Raw genomic sequence first — 21,828 nt, forward strand, 5'->3', positions numbered from 1 at the left:
AATGGTCCCGCAGTGTTCGGGGACCTGTGCAGTGTCCCAGAAGGCTGCGGGGAAGGGGGGCGAGAACTCCCGGACAGATCACCGTGGCGCATCTGACCAGAAGTGGGAACAGGTACCTATCAAATCCAGGTAGCCGCTGCCCCTAAAAAGCACCAAAATGTGGCAGTGGGGTGGATGGGTATTGAGGATGCAAACAAGTGCAACTTTCCCTTTTGGGGCAAAGTTCTGCTTTAAATGAAAGTTCAGTTTTAAAGAATGGCGAAGTAATTGAACAAACCAAGACGCGGTATGTTGTTTCCAGTTTTTTTTTTATCTTTTTTCATGTTTTATTAGCAGACTTCTGTGGCTGTATCTACCAAAAAGTAAAATAAAAAATAATAAAAACTTTTGACTGATAATGTGCAGGATTGTTGGTGTGGGAAAGAAAAAAAAAAAAAAAGACTGGGAAACAGTTTAAATTTCTCTCTTGTAATGCAAAGGGTGACTATATAAAAAGATGGCAGAGAGAAAGAGGAGAGGGCTGGAAGGAGGAATAATCCAGAGGATTGTTGGTAAATGAACGCCATTGATTTACCTCCCCCCAAACAAAAAGAAGGCTGCTGGCGCGATGACCTAAACCCCCTGCAGTGCTCTGCACTTGGTCTCCATAATGATGTTTAATTCTGCATCTTGTCTGTCAGAAGCCAAACACAGGGTGGATTTAGCATGACTGCCAACACAAAGTCCAAAGAAGGGAAGTATAAATAAAGAGAAAAAAGGGGTGAAACTCAAGAAATGGTCTTATGGCAACATGTTCGGGAAATGCGCACATCTTTCTCAGCCCTGCTGGGAATATGAGCCCAGGGTCTACTTGCACTAAGGCACTCCAAACTAGCATTGTCCCAGCAGAAAAACAGATCATGCCCGCCTAAACTGGCCGGTCAGGGATCATGAAGAGGAATGACTGGATTTGGGTGCTAGGAATTTATAAAATTGGGGAAGAAACTCCTAAAAAAAAAAAATAATAATGTTTAAAAGGGTTTTGGTTTCCTTGCATAACTCTCCCCCTCCCCCAAATGTCACCCCCCCTACCCATCTGAAAGCACAAGGCTCTTTTGCCCTCAACCCCCCCACAGAAAAAAAAAAAAAAAAAAAGTCTTACATAGCTTTAAGAAAACCCAGTTCCTGAGACTCACAGTACATTGCTCCATTTTACAACCTGCAGAGCACTTCTCCTCTATTCCCTACAATGTTGTGACTGCCCCCAGTGTCATCACAAGAGTTCACTGTCCCCTTTACACCCCTCACTGCATCACATCATCCTTTGTAAGACCTAAAGAGGGACCGAGAGAGATTCTCTCTTTACAGGTTCTTCCGTGCTGGTCCCGAGGCCAGAGAGAAAGGGTCAAGAGGTGCCAGGAGAAGGTCAAAAAAGACATCAGGAGGAAATAGTGGAGAGGCCCCCCAGAGGTGAAGGGGGGAGGGGGGACAGGTCACAGGAAGTAGTCAGCAACAGGCTTCTTTGAGGGAATGCCTCTGGTCTCTTGTGGTGCAGCTTCAAAGATGATAAACTCCTTCTGGAGGTGTTCATCCAGTTCAAGTATGGCAGCAACATTTCCACATCTAGGCAGGAAAGAGGAAGAGTCAGACAAACTCACATGAAGAAAACACACAAACAAAACACAAAAACCCCAACAAAAAAACCAAAAACCCCACCAAAAACAAACCAAACCCCCAAAAAAACAAAACCAAAAACCCAAACCCCCAAAGAAAAAAACGAAAAACCCAAACCCCAAAGAAAAACCCCACCCCAACGAAAAACCCACACCCCACCCCAACGAAAAACCCACACCCCACCCCAACGAAAAACCCACACCCCACCCCAACAAAAAACCCTCACCCCACCCCAACAAAAAACCCTCACCCCAACCAAAAAACCCCCCCCCCCCAACGAAAAACCCTCACCCCAACGAAAAACTAAAAACCCCCAAAAACAAACCAAAACCCCCCCCCCCCCCCAAAAAAAAAAAAAAAAAAAAAAAAACACCAAAAACCCAAACCCCAAAGAAAAAAACAAAAACCCAAACCCCAAAGAAACCCCAAAGAAAAACCCAAACCCCAAAGAAAAACCCAAACCCCAAAGAAAAACCCAAACCCCAAAGAAAAACCCAAACCCCAAAGAAAAACCCAAACCCCAAAGAAAAACCCAAACCCCAAAGAAAAACCAAAAAAACTAAACACCACACAACCCTCCCCCTTACCCCCCAAAAAAAAATAAACCAAAAAAAGCCTAGGAACCCTCAAAAAGGAGGCTCACCTATAACAGTAGTTTGGAGCCGACCACACCGTCAAAACGGTCTCATTGAAATGCCACTTGTACCCTTCCATAACCAGCTGATGTGCCCGACAGATCATGTCTATGTTGTTGGCTGCATTGAACTGTGCTACGACGTCACTGCCAAACAGGTAACCAGCTCCTCGTGGGCTCACCCCCCATCCAGTGGTGTCTAGAAAGCAGAAGAGATTATTATACATTTTACACAACGATTACCATGTGGCCAAAGGTTTGTGTACCCCCGACCATCACACCTACCTAAATCATAGACACCCCTTCAACTGAGTTCAGGTGTTTCCAGTGAAAAGGTATGATTTATGCCAAAGCATATTAAAGGCTCCATTCACACTTCTGCCCACGAATCCAAATTGTGTGGTGAATGCTCCACATTGCGCAACATGCATTTGGGTGCCTTTTATCTCTTAAAGACACCCCAAAACACAATGCGATAATGCTGCAGCAAACCGCGCCGTTCAAAATTTCATGAAGCTTGTTGGCCAAAAATGGAGCAAGAGCTTCTTTTCGGGTGGCAAAGGCACATAGAACAGCCCATTCAAATGAATGGGAAGGCCCTATGTGACACGCAAAATCGCTTGCAAATCACTCAGCAAAATAGTTCGCTTCCAACCTTGTTGTATCAGTTTTGGGGGGAACGCTCTTTGTATCAGTTTGGGGGGGGGGGGGAACGCTCTTTGTATCGTTGGGGGGGGGGGGAACGCTCTTTGTATCAGTTTGGGGGGGGGGGGGAACGCTCTTTGTATCGTTTGGGGGGGGGAGGAACGCTCTTTGCCTCAGTTTGGGGAACGCTCTTTGCCTCAGTTTGGGGAACGCTCTTTGCCTCAGTTTGGGGAACGCTCTTTGCCTCAGTTTGGGGAACGCTCTTTGCCTCAGTTTGGGGAACGCTCTTTGCCTCAGTTTGGGGAACGCTCTTTGCCTCAGTTTGGGGAACGCTCTTTGCCTCAGTTTGGGGAACGCTCTTTGCCTCAGTTTGGGGAACGCTCTTTGCCTCAGTTTGGGGAACGCTCTTTGCCTCAGTTTGGGGAACGCTCTTTGCCTCAGTTTGGGGAACGCTCTTTGCCTCAGTTTGGGGAACGCTCTTTGCCTCAGTTTGGGGAACGCTCTTTGCCTCAGTTTGGGGAACGCTCTTTGCCTCAGTTTGGGGAACGCTCTTTGCCTCAGTTTGGGGAACGCTCTTTGCCTCAGTTTGGGGAACGCTCTTTGCCTCAGTTTGGGGAACGCTCTTTGCCTCAGTTTGGGGAACGCTCTTTGCCTCAGTTTGGGGAACGCTCTTTGCCTCAGTTTGGGGAACGCTCTTTGCCTCAGTTTGGGGAACGCTCTTTGCCTCAGTTTGGGGAACGCTCTTTGCCTCAGTTTGGGGAACGCTCTTTGCCTCAGTTTGGGGAACGCTCTTTGCCTCAGTTTGGGGAACGCTCTTTGCCTCAGTTTGGGGAACGCTCTTTGCCTCAGTTTGGGGAACGCTCTTTGCCTCAGTTTGGGGAACGCTCTTTGCCTCAGTTTGGGGAACGCTCTTTGCCTCAGTTTGGGGAACGCTCTTTGCCTCAGTTTGGGGAACGCTCTTTGCCTCAGTTTGGGGAACGCTCTTTGCCTCAGTTTGGGGAACGCTCTTTGCCTCAGTTTGGGGAACGCTCTTTGCCTCAGTTTGGGGAACGCTCTTTGCCTCAGTTTGGGGAACGCTCTTTGCCTCAGTTTGGGGAACGCTCTTTGCCTCAGTTTGGGGAACGCTCTTTGCCTCAGTTTGGGGAACGCTCTTTGCCTCAGTTTGGGGAACGCTCTTTGCCTCAGTTTGGGGAACGCTCTTTGCCTCAGTTTGGGGAACGCTCTTTGCCTCAGTTTGGGGAACGCTCTTTGCCTCAGTTTGGGGAACGCTCTTTGCCTCAGTTTGGGGAACGCTCTTTGCCTCAGTTTGGGGAACGCTCTTTGCCTCAGTTTGGGGAACGCTCTTTGCCTCAGTTTGGGGAACGCTCTTTGCCTCAGTTTGGGGAACGCTCTTTGCCTCAGTTTGGGGAACGCTCTTTGCCTCAGTTTGGGGAACGCTCTTTGCCTCAGTTTGGGGAACGCTCTTTGCCTCAGTTTGGGGAACGCTCTTTGCCTCAGTTTGGGGAACGCTCTTTGCCTCAGTTTGGGGAACGCTCTTTGCCTCAGTTTGGGGAACGCTCTTTGCCTCAGTTTGGGGAACGCTCTTTGCCTCAGTTTGGGGAACGCTCTTTGCCTCAGTTTGGGGAACGCTCTTTGCCTCAGTTTGGGGAACGCTCTTTGCCTCAGTTTGGGGAACGCTCTTTGCCTCAGTTTGGGGAACGCTCTTTGCCTCAGTTTGGGGAACGCTCTTTGCCTCAGTTTGGGGAACGCTCTTTGCCTCAGTTTGGGGAACGCTCTTTGCCTCAGTTTGGGGAACGCTCTTTGCCTCAGTTTGGGGAACGCTCTTTGCCTCAGTTTGGGGAACGCTCTTTGCCTCAGTTTGGGGAACGCTCTTTGCCTCAGTTTGGGGAACGCTCTTTGCCTCAGTTTGGGGAACGCTCTTTGCATCAGTTTGTATCAGTCAAGTATCCGCACCTGACTGGTGCGGAGGAACTCGAATGTCCTACAGAGCTCTGACCCCAAATCTTTTGAACAACCTTTAGGATGAAATGGAACACAGATTGTGAGCCAGTCTTCTCATCCAGCATCTCACAAATGATCTTTTGGCTCACTGGCCAATATACTCCCATAGACACCCTCCAAAATCTTGTAGAAAGCCTTTCCAGTGAAATGGAGGAAGTTCTAGCCATAAAGGCAGGCCAACTCCATGTGAAGAAGATATCCAATAACCCCATAAGTGTGATGGTCAGGTGTCCACATGCATCATTGAGCTTCGAAAATATGGCTGCATTATCAAACCCAGATGCTGAAAAATGGACTAAAAGACAAGGAGAGGTGTGGAGGGCTGGCCCTTGTCACCCGCATCTTTCTGAGATTTTTTTGGGGGGCAGGGCTGTGCCTTCTGGAGAGGTTTTCTTTGGGGGTGGGGGCAGGGAATACATGGGATGTACATTACCAATTTTTACTTCCATAAAACATCCTGTTCATTAGCCATTGAGGTGCTGTATCCTCTCTTTCTTGTAGGTTGCTGCTTTTGGATGCAACCCCCCCCCCCTTATGTGTGTGCAGGGGGTACGGCATGAGCTGGTGTACCACACCCAGGGCAGGCTGTTTAGCTATTGGGGGTTTCTTTTCTAAAAGACAAAAGCCCGGCTACAGAGCCGTCACTGAAGTTCTGTGAAGTGACCTCTGCAGCTTACACATGTTTGCAAATGTGTGCAAACTAAACCCCTTGTTCTAACGAACTATTAGATCGTGCTTCTTGCTGCAAAGGACAGTTATAGGTTGGGCTGGTTGCTCCTCATTTGAAAATTTATGTGCAACATGCTACGGTCATTACGAACAAATGGCAAACAAGGGTCAGCCTAACACGGCTATAAGTCTGCCGCACACTTACCTTCTGGATCAGACCAGAGAAGGTCACACATGGGCCCGTCATGTGGGACTTCCTGTTTGCGGTCTATGGTTCGGATCTGGTCCAGAGTCTGTATAGAGGGTGATAATCCACCGTGCACACAGAAAATCTATGGGAAGAAAAATAGACTTCCATTAAATAAAGGAAAAAAAAAAAAAAAAAAAGGCTCAACAAATCCACAGGAGGTGAGCAGCCAGTGAGGATGAACAACCAATCACAAGGCACTACTGAAGAGTAAACGAAGGCCGTCTGGTACATTTTGTAACTTGAGCAGCAAATTAAGTCAGGTGGTTTACCATTCATCATCCTCAAAAAAAAAAGTCATGATGAAGTCAGAAAGTGGTAATGCCATTCCTCACCTTTCCATCAATGATGGCAGACAGGCTGAGATAGTCGAAGATTTCTGTGCAGTACCGCCATACAGTCACTGAGCCATATTTGCGCAGACATTCATCGTAAAAACCGTACACTTGAGTAATCTGTCGACTTTCGTGGTTCCCACGGATCAGTGTGATCCTGTCTGGGTAGCGGACCTGCAATTTTACAATGGAAATTACATTCAGCAATACAGCCTTCAGTTATTTAACCCCATTCATGCCTAAAGGTAAAACAAATCTAAATGCCTAAGCACAATTTTGCAACACTGACATGTTAGTAAAACCGTCCATATCACCACAACTACTTTGTACATCCAGGTGGATTATACTGCGATTTTTTCAGGACAAATTGGGCTTTCATTTGGTGGTAAATGGTAATGGATATCTCCTGATTTTTTTTTTATCAAAGGAAAACTGGCCCAAAATAGTAAAAAAAAAAAAAAAGAATTTTTATGTAGCTGTGTGTTTCTTGTTAATACCATAAACTACCGCCAAAGAACCCAAAATAAATTATCCAGCTCTTGACGATTGCAGCGATACCATATATGTGTATATTATTTGCACCCGTAGTACAGAGCCGAAAACAATAGTGCGCACATTGTTTTTTTTACTAGAAAAAAAAAAAAAAAAAGACAAAAAACACTGACACCGACACCAAATGTTTTAAAAAAATCCTGACCTTTGTTCCAAAAACACTAACCCTGGCACTGAACTAGATCAAACTTTGATCTAGGTATTTGTAAAAAAAAAAGATAAATATTAAAAAAATAAAGAAACATTTTCCCCCCCCCTCTATGCCAGGAGTTCGAGAGATACAATGTATCTCTTCTGCATTCATAAAGAGGAAAAAACAAGGGGGCCGGGCTGTACAGTGACTGATCACTGTGATAGCCAATCAGAGGCTATCACAGTGATCATGTGACCTGGAATTGGGAGTCCCGACTGTTAGAACGGGACCCGGTGCTCTCAGTGACACCGTGGTCTTTGTGCTGGGAGCGAGCCGTGCTCCCAGCTCAAAGGCAGGTACGCAAATATGCGGCTCCACAGAAAAAAGCCCAGTTCTGTGAGACCGCATATCTGTGACATCGGAGTCAAGGGGTTAAAGAAAGGCTTCAGCTTTACCTAGTTGTCCCATCTGCACCGGGTGTTTGGTGGAAAACGGCATTGCTTGGCAATCTTCTCCTCTCTGCACTGTGTGCCTCTGAATTTCCATTGAAGGAAACTGCAGCAAGCAAACTTCCTATCTACAGAGAGACAGTTTTCCACAAGAACCACGGACTGTATTTGAAATGTCCCTGGGCTTCAGGTGGTGTCAGTGACAGCTGCTGTGTCCTACATGGTACATACAACATACATAGAGCCAGTTTCATCTTGATGAAAATGTTACTGCAGCTGGGCGCATCGGAAGAGGAAGATGTATGCAAGGACGCGGGCAGCACAAGGGGCGCGGGCAGCACAAGGGACGCGGCAGCACAAGGGGCGCGGGCAGCACAAGGGGCGCGGGCAGCACAAGGGACGCGGCAGCACAAGGGACGCGGCAGCACAAGGGACGCGGCAGCACAAGGGGCGCGGGCAGCACAAGGGGCGCATCTCACTGAAGGCATGCAATGTCCCTTGTGCTGGTTCTTTTATGTAAACGTGTTGTAAAGTATTTGAACTTCGGGAATATTTTGATAATGACAGTAACCAATGTCTTCATATTCAGCTTTGGGGTATCCTTCCATTTTAACCGTTACTTTTCTGGCATAAAACAAGATAGCTGGTCCATGGCCAATGGTGAGAGCACTTCCATGTGAGGCTTCGATTGAGAACAGAGGAGCACCTGTCATTTTTGCACGAAGTTCACCAATTTGTAATAACATCTGGGCACTTTATTTTTTTGAATTGGGACTGAATGTTACTTTGATTCACTTTGTATATGTGAAGCAATATTATTCATGTATTGTCAAATTTAATGTGCTTAGATTATGCGCAGTCCACACGGTATTTTGTTTGTTTTTGGTTCACAAATTGGGACTGCAGCATATACTTATCTAAGCGACATATTGGCATGGATGTCACTCCACTTCCTCAAACTCAATCTTTCCAAAACGGAGCTCCTAGTATTCCCCCCAGCCCGTGCCCCCTCCCCCGACTTCTCCATCAAGATTAATAACACAACCATCAGTCCCTCCCCTCATGCCAGGGTACTAGGTGTAATCCTAGACTCCCATCTGTCCTTTCAGCCCCCAAACCCAATCACTGTCCAAATCTTGTAGACTTCACCTCCGCAACATCTCCAAGATACGCCCGTTCCTAACCTCAGAAACCACTAAGCGACTCATTCACTCCCTTGTTATCTCTCGCCTTGACTATTGTAACTCCCTCCTCATGGGCCGACCTCATCGCAGGCTATCCCCTCTTCAGTCTATCATGAATGCTGCTGCCAGACTCATCCACCTTACTAACCGTTCTGTATCTGCCACCCCTCTCTGCCAATCCCTCCACTGGCCCCCATTCGGTGTCCTCCACCCCTCTCTGCCAATCCCTCCACTGGCCCCCATTCGGTGTCCTCCACCCCTCTCTGCCAATCCCTCCACTGGCCCCCATTCGGTGTCCTCCACCCCTCTCTGCCAATCCCTCCACTGGCCCCCATTCGGTGTCCTCCACCCCTCTCTGCCAATCCCTCCACTGGCCCCCATTCGGTGTCCTCCACCCCTCTCTGCCAATCCCTCCACTGGCCCCCATTCGGTGTCCTCCACCCCTCTCTGCCAATCCCTCCACTGGCCCCCATTCGGTGTCCTCCACCCCTCTCTGCCAATCCCTCCACTGGCCCCCATTCGGTGTCCTCCACCCCTCTCTGCCAATCCCTCCACTGGCCTCCATTCGGTGTCCTCCACCCCTCTCTGCCAATCCCTCCACTGGCCTCCATTCGGTGTCCTCCACCCCTCTCTGCCAATCCCTCCACTGGCCTCCATTCAGTATCCTCCACCCCTCTCTGCCAATCCCTCCACCCCTCTCTGCCAATCCCTCCACTGGCCTCCATTCAGTGTCCTCCACCCCTCTCTGCCAATCCCTCCACCCCTCTCTGCCAATCCCTCCACCCCTCTCTGCCAATCCCTCCACCCCTCTCTGCCAATCCCTCCACCCCTCTCTGCCAATCCCTCCACCCCTCTCTGCCAATCCCTCCACCCCTCTCTGCCAATCCCTCCACCCCTCTCTGCCAATCCCTCCACCCCTCTCTGCCAATCCCTCCACCCCTCTCTGCCAATCCCTCCACCCCTCTCTGCCAATCCCTCCACCCCTCTCTGCCAATCCCTCCACCCCTCTCTGCCAATCCCTCCACCCCTCTCTGCCAATCCCTCCACCCCTCTCTGCCAATCCCTCCACCCCTCTCTGCCAATCCCTCCACCCCTCTCTGCCAATCCCTCCACCCCTCTCTGCCAATCCCTCCACCCCTCTCTGCCAATCCCTCCACTGGCTCCCAGTTGCCCAAAGGATAAAATTCAAAACATTAACACGAACATATAAAGCCATTTATAACTCTGCCCCAAATTACATCACTGATCTTGTCTCTGAATATCACCCAAACCGTCCTCTCCGCTCCTCGCAAGACATCCTACTCTCTAGCTCCCTTGTCTCCAGGACTTATCCAGAGCTTCCCCCATCCTCTGGAACTCTCTACCCCAATCTATCAGACTATCGCCTACTCTGCTCACTTTTAGGCGATCTCTGAAAACCTCTCTTCAGGAAAGCCTATCCCGCCCTCGGCTAATAATGGAATCTTCTACTCTTCCAACCAGTCCATCCCCCACAGTTACTACCTTTTGTACCACTAGCCCCTCCCTCTTAGATTGTAAACTCCCAAGATCAGGACCCTCCTATCCCTCTTGTATTGAACTGTATTGTCTCCCATTATATTATAAAGCGCTGAGCAAACTGTTGGCGCCATATAAATCCTGTATAATAATAATAATAATATTAATAAGTTGCATGAATCTCTATTCCTAAGCACAACAGCACTATATTTTATAAAACAAGTCATATCAGTTGTTAGCGTGTGTGCCCATGACATGGCATTGTAACATACCAAGCAGCATACATTTTTGGGCAATACGGTAGGCCACAGCCTAAAATCATCAGCAAGGAGTGTATTCGTAGCCAATAAAATGAAAGTCTGGATCATGACCACAAAACATGAACTGGCAGAGATGTTGTGGGGCAATGGCAGCTCCAAGCCGAATGACAGATTCCTAATCTACACATTTTGTGAGCAGTATAATCTAGTCTGTGAATGAAGTAGAAATGTAAGAAATGGATCCGGTGTAAAGATAACTTTAGGAGAGATTAAATAAATAAATACAATAAGAATGGTTTCCCTCACGTTCTCACAGTCCTCTTTACATCGGCACAAGACTTGCTAAATATCAGTCACAGCTAAATGGGTATCGCTGCAGTGATGTGCCGACTCCGTCTCATAGGACACCATAAAGCACACTTCTATTTTTAAAGGTAGAAAACTTTGGATCAATGTTTCTCAACCTTTTTTCAGTCAAGACACCCTTTAAAATTATAGGCAGTCTTGAGGCACCGCATTCCAAAATTAGGTGCCTCAAGACTGTCCATAATTTTAAAAGGGCACCCCATTTTAAAATGTGAAAAACTATAATAGTAGTTTTCTATAACACAGCAACATCCACACATGTAGGACACCCAACATTAGAGGTGATTTATTCTTCCAAAACAAATAAAGCTTTGCACACTGGTAATGACTAGTATGCCAATGTTTCTCTTCTCCCTCAGTTTTTTTTCATCACTGAGCTAATGTGACCCCAGCACTGATGGAGAGGGGCGGGGGAGGGTCAAACTAGGATGCAGTGCAGGCAACTGACATCCTCCTTATCAGCTGATGATGTCATCGGTTGTCAGGATGCCGGCAGCTAGGTGGTCACAATGAAAACATAAGGCTTTGAGTAACTAAAAGGCCGGCTTATTCCACCTGCTGGCTTGTATACAAGTTTTGGGAAGTTTTTAGACATTTTGCCAGGGCACCCCTGAAAAGGGCCTCAAGGCACCCTGGTTGAGAAAGGCTGCTTTGGATAAATGTTAAAATAAGGGAAGAAAGCAACACCAACTGGGGAGGAAATATAAAATCGGGTAACTTTTTTCGGATACCTGCCTTATACTGGCAACGTTGTCAAGAACCTTTCTTGGATCCTAGACCCCATATAAAAAAATGCAAGAGCTGGCCCTTCTTGGCAGGTTTAAGCCCCATCCCCAATCAAGCATCAAAAGCAACAACAAAACCGAAGTACTTTTTTTTTTTTAAGATTACCTTCAGTGCTAGGAGGAGGAGGAATGTTTCAACACTATAAAAGCCACGGTCCACAAAGTCTCCCATGAACAGATAATTGGTTTCTGGAACATCTCCCCCAACCTAAAAGAAAAAAGGTTTTAAATGTTTACTTGCAGCATTAAGACGGCTGTACAGTATTGAAGGCAGTCAGCGGTCCTAGGAAATAAAACAGACTCTTCGACAGGTAGGCTGTTTGCAGCATGCCTGAAAGAGAACTAAAATCAGATGCAGAAAGCAACGTTCATATCAGCTCCAGCTCCGATGCAAGGGGCGCATCTTCACTCTGAGGTTGAGTGTTGTCCGGACCTACAGCAGAGCAAATGTTAGTCTGAGATTATGGCATGGATCCCCTTCGCCTGGTCACCACCATAGCTATGGGTGAGGTACTCCCTTTTCTGGTACTCATAGAGTAGCATGTGATATATAGGTTATGACGGGAGTCACTTTGGGTGGGGGGCCCATGGAAACCAGCTCACTTTGGAGAGGTGGGGAGACCCCTGTCTCAGATCCCCATATCCCTATTATGTGCAAGTCACCCTGTGCCTGTTAGGGGTACAGGGTGAAATGTTCTAATATCGGAGTGGGGGGGGGGTTTGATTGTTTAATGCCATGTGGTTGCATCCTATTGTTCTACTGCAGGGCTTGAAAAAGCCGCTCGCCAAATGCGAGGAGAAATTCCTCTGTGGCGAGCAGCGAGCACAGATGAAGCATGGAGCGACTGCACCTGCGCCCTAAGCCTCATTGTGAAGCCGAGTTCTGGTTTACAACTTCCGGCTTCTACGGCACTGCAGGAAAGGTCCACTCTCCTCCGCTGAGAGGAGACACCCTCTCCACCGCCGCGGGGGATTCGGAGGGACTAGGAGTACTGTATACAACATGTCATATCACTATAATGGAGTACAGGGGAGCTGGGATATACATTACTGTGTACAGTTTTATATTTTGGACTATTTATTCTAAAGAAAAAATGTAATTTCATAAGCTTTAAGGGGGCGTGGTTGGTGGGAAGGGTTGGGGGCGGGGTTTGGGGTGGGCCGGGGCAAGGTTGGGTGGGGCAACTGATGGAGAGTAAGTTTTGTGACCGGCTAGTAGGTCTGGACTCTAAATTTTAACCTCTGTTCTATTGTGCATCTTGCTTGGGAGCAAACTATTATGGGATGTATGTGTTTATGTGTATAGGCTTGGTTGGGGGGGGGGCGGGTGTCTCCTGCAGCCCTCCCTCCTGATGGGACTGTCTGCTGGTGTGAAGTTTGAATACCTGTGTGTCTCTTGTTGCTAAGTGTAGATTGCCCCGCCCTGTGTCATTATGCAGGGAGGGGGATTTGTCCCCTGAGTGTATAAAAAGCCAGTTTGAGTTTCAAATAAAAAGAGTTCCATGTTCAGACAGTCTGGTGTCGTCTAGTCTTGTATGGTCGGCTGCGGTGTTCGTGGTCGGTGTTAGGACGGGGAATCGGTAGTCTAACGGAAATACCCAAGTGCAGTCTGGGTCGGTTCCATTACATAGGTTAAGCAGGTCTAGAAGGAGTTAGGCAGCAACTGAGGTGTAGCCTGTCTTGTAGCGAAGTCATAGTTTCATAGTTAGTCTGGCTGAAAAAAAAAAGACAAAAGTCCTTCCGGTTCAACCATAAACTGTATACTGTAAACTGTATACAGTCACTGCCTGTCGCTATATGTCAGTGTCGGTTTTAAATGTAATTACCGGCTTTTTTTCTTCTCTACAGCTCACAGAATTGGCTGTTAATTTCTCCCCAGCTAAAAGAAACAAAGTTTCCTTTTAGTTTCCTTCTGAGTTAAAAGAAACAAGTTTCCTTTAGCTGGAGGGAAAGCGACAGCTAATTCTGTGAGCTATAGGGAAGAAAAAAAAAAAAAAAAAAGCTGGAAATTGCATTTGAAAATCCGAACTGACCTATAGTGACAGCCAATGAGGGAGCCTCTCTGTATACACTGCTCCCTCATTGTATACACACTGCTCCTCTCTTTGTACACACTGCCCCCCCTCCCCCCTACAAAGAGGACTTGTCACTTATATGCCATCACATAGGGGACCATTGCTTCCCTATGTGATAGCAATAAAACCATAAGTCAATAAAATAAAAATATACATGAAACAACAAAAAAAAAACAAAAAAAAAACATTGGAGCCTCCCCACCTGCACACATTCCGGTTTCTGTTCGGTTTTCGGCTACATGCATTCTGAATTTTTGGTATCGGTTTCGGCACCAGAATTTTCATTTCAGTGCACCACTACTGAGGACTCAGACTGGAGTAAGGTTACAAGGAAACCATCCAAGTGGTGTTTCCTCAAAAGCTTTGCCAGCGTCCAGTCAGCTGAACTTGTAAGCCTGTAACCCTGGGTGTGCGAATACTTTACTGTGTCCTGTAAGTTAAGGTGTTTTTTTTTTTTTTCACATCTAATGTGCCTTTGAACTTGCTAGAAAATTTAGCACAGCGCCTCCCCCGGACTTCAAAGCCCTCTCCTCTTCTGGGAGTGTGTAATTATGGTCTGTGCTGACTCAGCTTCTTCCACCGCTCACTACAAAAGCTCTTACTTACTATAGGAGTAGGGAGAAAACAAAAATGCTGTCTTGTACGTCTGAGTCTGCTGGGACTGTTGACACAACAACCAAAATGGTAGCATCCAGCAGCAGTCTGAGCTTTTGGAGGTCTACAAGTAACTAACATGAATACAGTAGCCTCCCTAGCGTTCTGATTATGTCCATATTTCTGTGCTCAAAGAGATACTTTTTTTGCATGGAAATATGTATTTTTTTATTGTAGGCCTGTAATTCTTAGGAATAACTCACTGAAATCTGTCTGAACAAGAGTCTAGTAAACATCCCGGGGATGATAAAATTTGAAACACGAAATCATAAATTATAATTTAATAAATAATCATAAAAAAATATAATAAAATTCAATAATGTAATCAAACCAAAAACACAAAATTTTAAATATAGCGCCAAGTTCGCACATCGCTGAGCAAAGTCGCAGAATCGTTTTCAGTGTCTGATGAGGAATTTCCCCCACAAATCATTATCACTCAATTCTGCAAGTGGTTCTGATTTACTATCGCTGTTCTCTAGCCGGTCTAAAACCGCTTTTGACCTAAAGGGACGCTTTTTGGACGCCATGGACGTTTCTCAGTTTCCAGGCAGAAAGAACAGTCAAAATGCAGGCAGGGCGCCAGACAAAGCACTCGGGACAAAATGTATGTGAAATGGTTTGATACAGGAATGTTATACTATGTGATTTTAGTGGATTTAGTGAATGTCGCTTTTTCACATTTTTGAATTTCCCGCCATTCCATCCCCCGTACGTCCCGATGTCGCAGGGAACGGAACCCAGAAGACGGATGCTGGCATCGGCCGGAGGACATTGCCGGGGACACTGCAGGGGGGACATCGCGGGAGCGCAGGACAAGGTAAGTGAAGAAGAGATCCCGGAGCAACGCTGCAGTGTATTCCTGAGTGTAGCTCGGGGTTACCGCTTGTGGTGCTGAAACTTTACCCCGAGCTACACTCAGGAATACCGCCAGGGGGGTTAAAAGCACATATAAAAATGTATAGGAAGGTGGTGCAGAGATGAATGGATGCTTTAAAACCAGATGCCTAATGTCCTTTATATTCTTGTACTGAAAGCCATTCACATAGGGATATGGAAGCACCATTAGGCCAACAGGCATGATAATGCATCCCCACAGGAACGGTCCATGCTAACCAGGGCCCACAGAAATGGATTTGCCAGTGACCAGAGGGTGAACTGCCCAAAATGTTTCTTCTGAACGCAGAGGGGCGGGTAGGTGAAAGCAGCTGTACACATCAAGTACTCACCCTGAATAGCTCTTTCAGGTCATAAAACTGTCCGTGGATGTCACCACACACCTGTTACAGGAGATAAAACAATTAACAGCAGCACAAACTATTTGAAAAACTGAGGAACAGGTTACCCCCCCCCCCCCAATGCTGTAGTTAAACTGCTAAACCAATAATCACCCCTTCATCCACTCTGACTTTGTGCAATATATATGATTCCTGCAGGAGGAACAACCACCATTATGGCATTTTATTGTACTGACCAGGTCATAAGGGCTATTACGTTTTACAAATACGCACCTAATTATTTTATGCAGCTATGTGGATCGGATTACTGCCAGACTACTTTTACTGTGTTTTGAAATTCTACAATAAAGAATCTAAATTTAATAAATACCTCCCTGCCATTGAATGTCTGTGAATCTCAAGAAACCATAGTGTTCTGCTTCTAAAACGGGTATCTGTGCAAGTGACCCCCGACAGAACACACAAGTATTTTGCCAAAGTTACACAATTAACTGGCTGGGTGTAGTAACCTAGGAGGGGAATTAAGCCTGAAACCCGATGAGAATATTAGACGAAAAAGTGTCAGTTTTTTCTTTTGGTATGCTAGTCTCATATCAAAATTGAATAGGGGGTCAATTCATCAAAGGTTACCACATGCGATAACACGGTCATGTGACTGATTTGCATAAATGATTGCATGCGGTAACAATTTTCCAAAAAAAAAAAAAAAAGTATGGAAAGCACTAATGGACTTCCTTTACGTGACAGGGGAAGAGAACATTTCTTACCGTGACAGGGGAGTCCACCCTCTGAACATTGCTCTCTTCCACTAGAATTTCCCTGTAAAAACAAAAGACAGACAGACTTGAGTTTCTACTCTACCAGTCAATCCAAAACACACAGATTTTATGTTCTGAAGTCATGAATGACACGCACAGTCATGCTGTCTTTGAATTGTGACAGGAGGTACGGGGAGAAGATCCCTCAAATACAGGTGTAACGTTCAGAAAGGTGAACTTATTCTTTAGTGCCAGTTCACATATATGTGGATTGGATGGAGGTTTGAACTGCATCCAACCCGCATGACATGTGAAAAAAAACATTGCTTCCCATGTCCGGTGCGCTGGCGGCGTGGATTGCTTCCCATGTCTGGTGCGCTGGCGGCGTGGATTGCTTGCCCATGTCCGGTGCGCTGGCGGCGTGGATTGCTTGCCCATGTCCGGTGCGCTGGCGGCGTGGATTGCTTGCCCATGTCCGGTGCGCTGGCGGCGTGGATTGCTTCCTATAGCCGGTGCACTGGCGGCGTGGATTGCTTCCTATAGCCGGTGCACTGGCGGCGTGGATTGCTTCCTATAGCCGGTGCACTGGCGGCGTGGATTGCTTCCTATAGCCGGTGCACTGGCGGCGTGGATTGCTTCCTATAGCCGGTGCACTGGCGGCGTGGATTGCTTCCTATAGCCGGTGCACTGGCGGCGTGGATTGCTTCCTATAGCCGGTGCACTGGCGGCGTGGATTGCTTCCTATAGCCGGTGCACTGGCGGCGTGGATTGCTTCCTATAGCCGGTGCACTGGCGGCGTGGATTGCTTCCTATAGCCGGTGCACTGGCGGCGTGGATTGCTTCCTATAGCCGGTGCACTGGCGGCGTGGATTGCTTCCTATAGCCGGTGCACTGGCGGCGTGGATTGCTTCCTATAGCCGGTGCACTGGCGGCGTGGATTGCTTCCTATAGCCGGTGCACTGGCGGCGTGGATTGCTTCCTATAGCCGGTGCACTGGCGGCGTGGATTGCTTCCTATAGCCGGTGCACTGGCGGCGTGGATTGCTTCCTATAGCCGGTGCACTGGCGGCGTGGATTGCTTCCTATAGCCGGTGCACTGGCGGCGTGGATTGCTTCCTATAGCCGGTGCACTGGCGGCGTGGATTGCTTCCTATAGCCGGTGCACTGGCGGCGTGGATTGCTTCCTATAGCCGGTGCACTGGCGGCGTGGATTGCTTCCTATAGCCGGTGCACTGGCGGCGTGGATTGCTTCCTATAGCCGGTGCACTGGCGGCGTGGATTGCTTCCTATAGCCGGTGCACTGGCGGCGTGGATTGCTTCCTATAGCCGGTGCACTGGCGGCGTGGATTGCTTCCCATAGCCGGTGCACTGGCGGCGTGGATTGCTTCCCATAGCCGGTGCACTGGCGGCGTGGATTGCTTCCCATAGCCGGTGCACTGGCGGCGTGGATTGCTTCCCATAGCCGGTGCACTGGCGGCGTGGATTGCTTCCCATAGCCGGTGCACTGGCGGCGTGGATTGCTTCCCATGCCCGGTGCACTGGCGGCGTGGATTGCTTCCCATGCCCGGTGCACTGGCGGCGTGGATTGCTTCCCATGCCCGGTGCACTGGCGGCGTGGATTGCTTCCCATGCCCGGTGCACTGGCGGCGTGGATTGCTTCCCATGCCCGGTGCACTGGCGGCGTGGATTGCTTCCCATGCCCGGTGCACTGGCGGCGTGGATTGCTTCCTATAGCCGGTGCACTGGCGGCGTGGATTGCTTCCCATGCCCGGTGCACTGGCGGCGTGGATTGCTTCCCATAGCCGGTGCACTGGCGGCGTGGATTGCTTCCTATAGCCGGTGCACTGGCGGCGTGGATTGCTTCCTATAGCCGGTGCACTGGCGGTGTGGATTTAAAAAGAGTCATGTCCAATTTCTGAGCCGTGGCTTCAGGTGCAGATTACAGCCTATTGACTTCTATGGGAACAGTTCCTAAACTGCATGTGTGAGAACAGGATAACATCCTGAGCTAATCCTGTCCTGAACCTGATGTGAACTGCTACTGTATCAATTAGCTGTGAAACCTGAACTTTAATCTGCTCTGCATGTGTGTGAATCAGCTCTTAAGCAGTTAAAACACTAACCCTGGAAAAAAAAACAAAAAAAAAAAACACCACATACAAAAACACAAATCTGATGGCTGGAAGTACAAAAGACAGATGATTGGTCAGGTTCAGTGTCTAGATACTCACCGGGCCTTGGCACAAAGGGCTTTTACTTCACTCTCTTTGATAAGTTCACAGCGCCTGAGCTGTTCGATTTGCCGGTCGAGGTCGCTGATTTCAGTCATGGCTCCTGCTCCACCAGCCTCTATCTACTGGAGGGAAGGAAAAATTGTATTACTGTCCAGTAATAGGAGGGAGGAAACAATGACAGTTCTACGGATACAAAGGCAATACTACAGCCAGAATACAACCTGATCATAATGCACCCCGGAGTGAGTAAAGGCAAAATATTCTACATGTCTTCTCTCAAAGAAAGCAATATCAGGACTTTCTCATGGCAGTATGTGTCCTCCTGCTGCTCCCACAAGGTCATAATGTCTATATACTGAACATATCTGGGAATTTAGACACCGTCATCAACTGCACTTCATTTCAGCATGTAATTCAAATTTACCAGATACTAAACAAAAATACGAGTTTGGGGTAGAATTTCACATCAATCATCAACCAAAATACTATTTTACTTACTATGAACCAAAATACATTTAAAAGAGTACAAATGCAAAACAAAACGCTGTGTAAACACAAAGGAACACCTCCCCCCTTGGCCAACTCATACACTCTCATGGCTTCAACTACCACCTCTATGCCGACGACACACAAATCTATCTCTCAACCCCCCACCTCACCCCCTCGGTCTCCGCCCGAATCACACACCTACTGAGGGACATAGACTGGATGTCGCTCCACTTCCTTAAACTGAACCTCTCCAAAACAGAGTTTCTGGTCTTCCCCCAGCCTGGACACCACCCCCCATTGACTTCTCCATCACATCCAACAATGCCACCATCAAACCCGCCCCGCAGGCCAGAGTAATTGGTGTCATTCTGGACTCCAACCTATCCTTCCAGCCCCAAGTCCAATCTTTAACAAACTCATGCAGACTCCACCCCCGCAACATGCAGACTCCACCCCCGCAACATGCAGACTCCACCCCCGCAACATGCAGACTCCACCCCCGCAACATGCAGACTCCACCCCCGCAACATGCAGACTCCACCCCCGCAACATGCAGACTCCACCCCCGCAACATGCAGACTCCACCCCCGCAACATGCAGACTCCACCCCCGCAACATGCAGACTCCACCCCCGCAACATGCAGACTCCACCCCCGCAACATGCAGACTCCACCCCCGCAACATGCAGACTCCACCCCCGCAACATGCAGACTCCACCCCCGCAACATGCAGACTCCACCCCCGCAACATCGCCAAAATCCGCACGTTCCTAACCCCAGAAACCACTAAACAGCTCATCCACTCCCTCATCATATCACGACTCGACTACTGCAACTCCCTCCTCACTGGCCTGCCTCGCCACTGGCTATCCCCGCTTCAGTCCATCCTGAATACGGCTGCCAGACTCATTCACCTTTCCAACCGCTCCATCTCCGCCACCCCCCTCTGCCAATCCCTCCACTGGCCTCCACTCAGTGTCCTCCACCCCCCTCTGCCAATCCCTCCACAGGCCTCCATTCAGTGTCCTCCACCCCCCTCTGCCAATCCCTCCACTGGCCTCCAATCAGTGTCCTCCACCCCCCTCTGCCAATCCCTCCACTGGCTTCCGATTGCGCAACGGATCAAATTCAAAATCCTAACACTGACGTACAAAGCTGTCCACCATACTGCCCCGAACTACATCACTGACCTAATATCCAAGTACTGCCCAACACGCCCACTCCGCTCCTCACAAGACCTCCTTCTCTCTAGTTCCCTGGTCTCCTCCTCCAGGACTTCTCCAGGGTGTCACCCATTCTCTGGAACTCCCTGCCCCAACCCATCAGATTATCACCTATTCTCCTCTCCTTTAGGCGCACCCTGAAAACCCATCTCTTCAGGGAAGCCTACCCCACCCCCTGCTGACCTCCTCCACTCTTCCTACCACTCCATCCCCCACAGCTATCTCCTCCTGTACCACCATCCCCTCCCTCCTAGATTGTAAGCTCCAAAGAGCAGGGCCCTCGATCCCCTCATGTTTTGCATTGTATTGGTATTGTTCTGTCACATGTTCTGTCCCCCTTTGTAATGTACAGCGCTGAGCCAACTATTGGTGCTTTATAAATACTGTATAATAATAATAAATATTGAAGGGGCTATGCCACCATTTCTTTGCCTCGTCTCCTCAGATCTTTCCTTCTACATCTTTTCCCAGAGGGAATGTAGGAAGACAATCTCTCCAAATTGAGGGTAAATCCTCTCTAGGAACGGTGTCCCCATCGAAAGATTTACCTTTACCTCCTGTTCCTGCGACAGCTCTACCGGAGACAATGGTCCAAAGGACACAAAGTGAATCTCTCCGGCAGGAATGTGCAGACAGTAATATAGAATGACAGATTTTTTCACTCTTCCCAAAACGTTGGCTTTACTTTCCATGTACACTGCAGCTGATAAACTCACGTTTAGGAGCTTTTCTGCATTTTTTTCAGCAGCCCCTGAACTCTCCCCAATGTTCTCCTGTGTGTCCATGTACACATCGTCCTCTACAGGCGTTTTTTTTTTTTAACCCAACAAACCTGCGTTCAGGAGTAGATTTTATCAGCGTTTCAAACGCGTGTAAACGCAGCTAACCGCATTTATAAGCATTTGGAAAACATTTTTTAACTCTTCCATTTCCAGATGCTGTCCAGAGCCTTTTTTTCATCATGAAAAATGCATGCAAAGCGGTTTCCCGGCACTCAAATGGACCCGGCATACTTTGAGGTTTTGCATGAAAGAAAATATGTTAGACACCGGTGCAATAATTTCTGCACAGAAATGAGCCGGAACAAAAACACATCCAAACACCACAAAAAAAAAAAAAAAAAAAAAAAAAAAAAAAAGACAGCTAATCTCAACAAATACTGCTCTCTCTGCTTCTACTCTCTCTATTGCTCTCAAAATGTCTGAAATGGTTAATTTTTTACTGTTTTTCAGTGCATTCTGGGCATTTTGGAAGGTCTCCTGGGGTTATCTTTAAAAAAACGCTTCAAAACGCAAACGCTCGTAAACACGGTATGCAAACGCGGCTAAACAGACTTTTTTTTAACCTACGTTTTCCAGCAGTCAGTTTCCATCGTTCAGAAATGTCCCGTGTACATGGGGCCTTTTCTAAAGCTCGCTAGATATGGACTGAAATGTGTCTGGTTTAGCAGGGACAGGCCAGATTTCAATCCAACTATGGCCAATCACAATTGAGAAGCTGCTCTGATGATCAATTTCTCTCAAAAAAGGACTGTTGAAAAATTTTCCATTTGATTAGAACATTTTTATACAGGATTTATATTATTATTATTATACAGGATTTATATTATTATTATACAGGATTTATATTATTATTATTATACAGGATTTATATTATTATACAGGATTTATATATTATACAGGATTTATATATTATACAGGATTTATATTATTATTCAGGATTTATATTATTATTATTATTATTATACAG

At 47.6% G+C, this 21,828-nt stretch overlaps 1 protein-coding gene across 2 annotated transcripts in view; it reads right to left on the reverse strand.

The window, feature by feature from the left end:
- Positions 1 to 289: 289 nt before the first annotated feature.
- The window catches only part of PPP4C (protein phosphatase 4 catalytic subunit), a 49,738-nt gene continuing 28,199 nt past the window's right edge, over positions 290 to 21,828 (reverse strand). Inside the window, exons 2-9 of one of the 2 annotated variants that reach the window (XM_089663212.1) lie at positions 18,366 to 18,490; positions 16,145 to 16,196; positions 15,369 to 15,419; positions 11,517 to 11,618; positions 6,185 to 6,358; positions 5,808 to 5,934; positions 2,297 to 2,486; positions 290 to 1,602 (exon numbers count right to left, since the gene is read on the reverse strand). In XM_089663212.1, coding sequence (XP_089519338.1) covers positions 1,473 to 1,602; positions 2,297 to 2,486; positions 5,808 to 5,934; positions 6,185 to 6,358; positions 11,517 to 11,618; positions 15,369 to 15,419; positions 16,145 to 16,196; positions 18,366 to 18,463 — 924 coding nt within the window. In that variant the 5' untranslated portion in view covers positions 18,464 to 18,490 and the 3' untranslated portion in view covers positions 290 to 1,472. The remainder of the gene's footprint in view (positions 1,603 to 2,296; positions 2,487 to 5,807; positions 5,935 to 6,184; positions 6,359 to 11,516; positions 11,619 to 15,368; positions 15,420 to 16,144; positions 16,197 to 18,365; positions 18,491 to 21,828) is intronic. The other variant, XM_089663213.1, reaches the window with a different exon arrangement.

Source organism: Staurois parvus, unplaced genomic scaffold (genome assembly GCF_062004578.1).
Source record: "Staurois parvus isolate SC_StPar_1 unplaced genomic scaffold, SC_StPar_1.0 ptg001640l, whole genome shotgun sequence".
NCBI lineage: Eukaryota > Metazoa > Chordata > Amphibia > Anura > Ranidae > Staurois > Staurois parvus.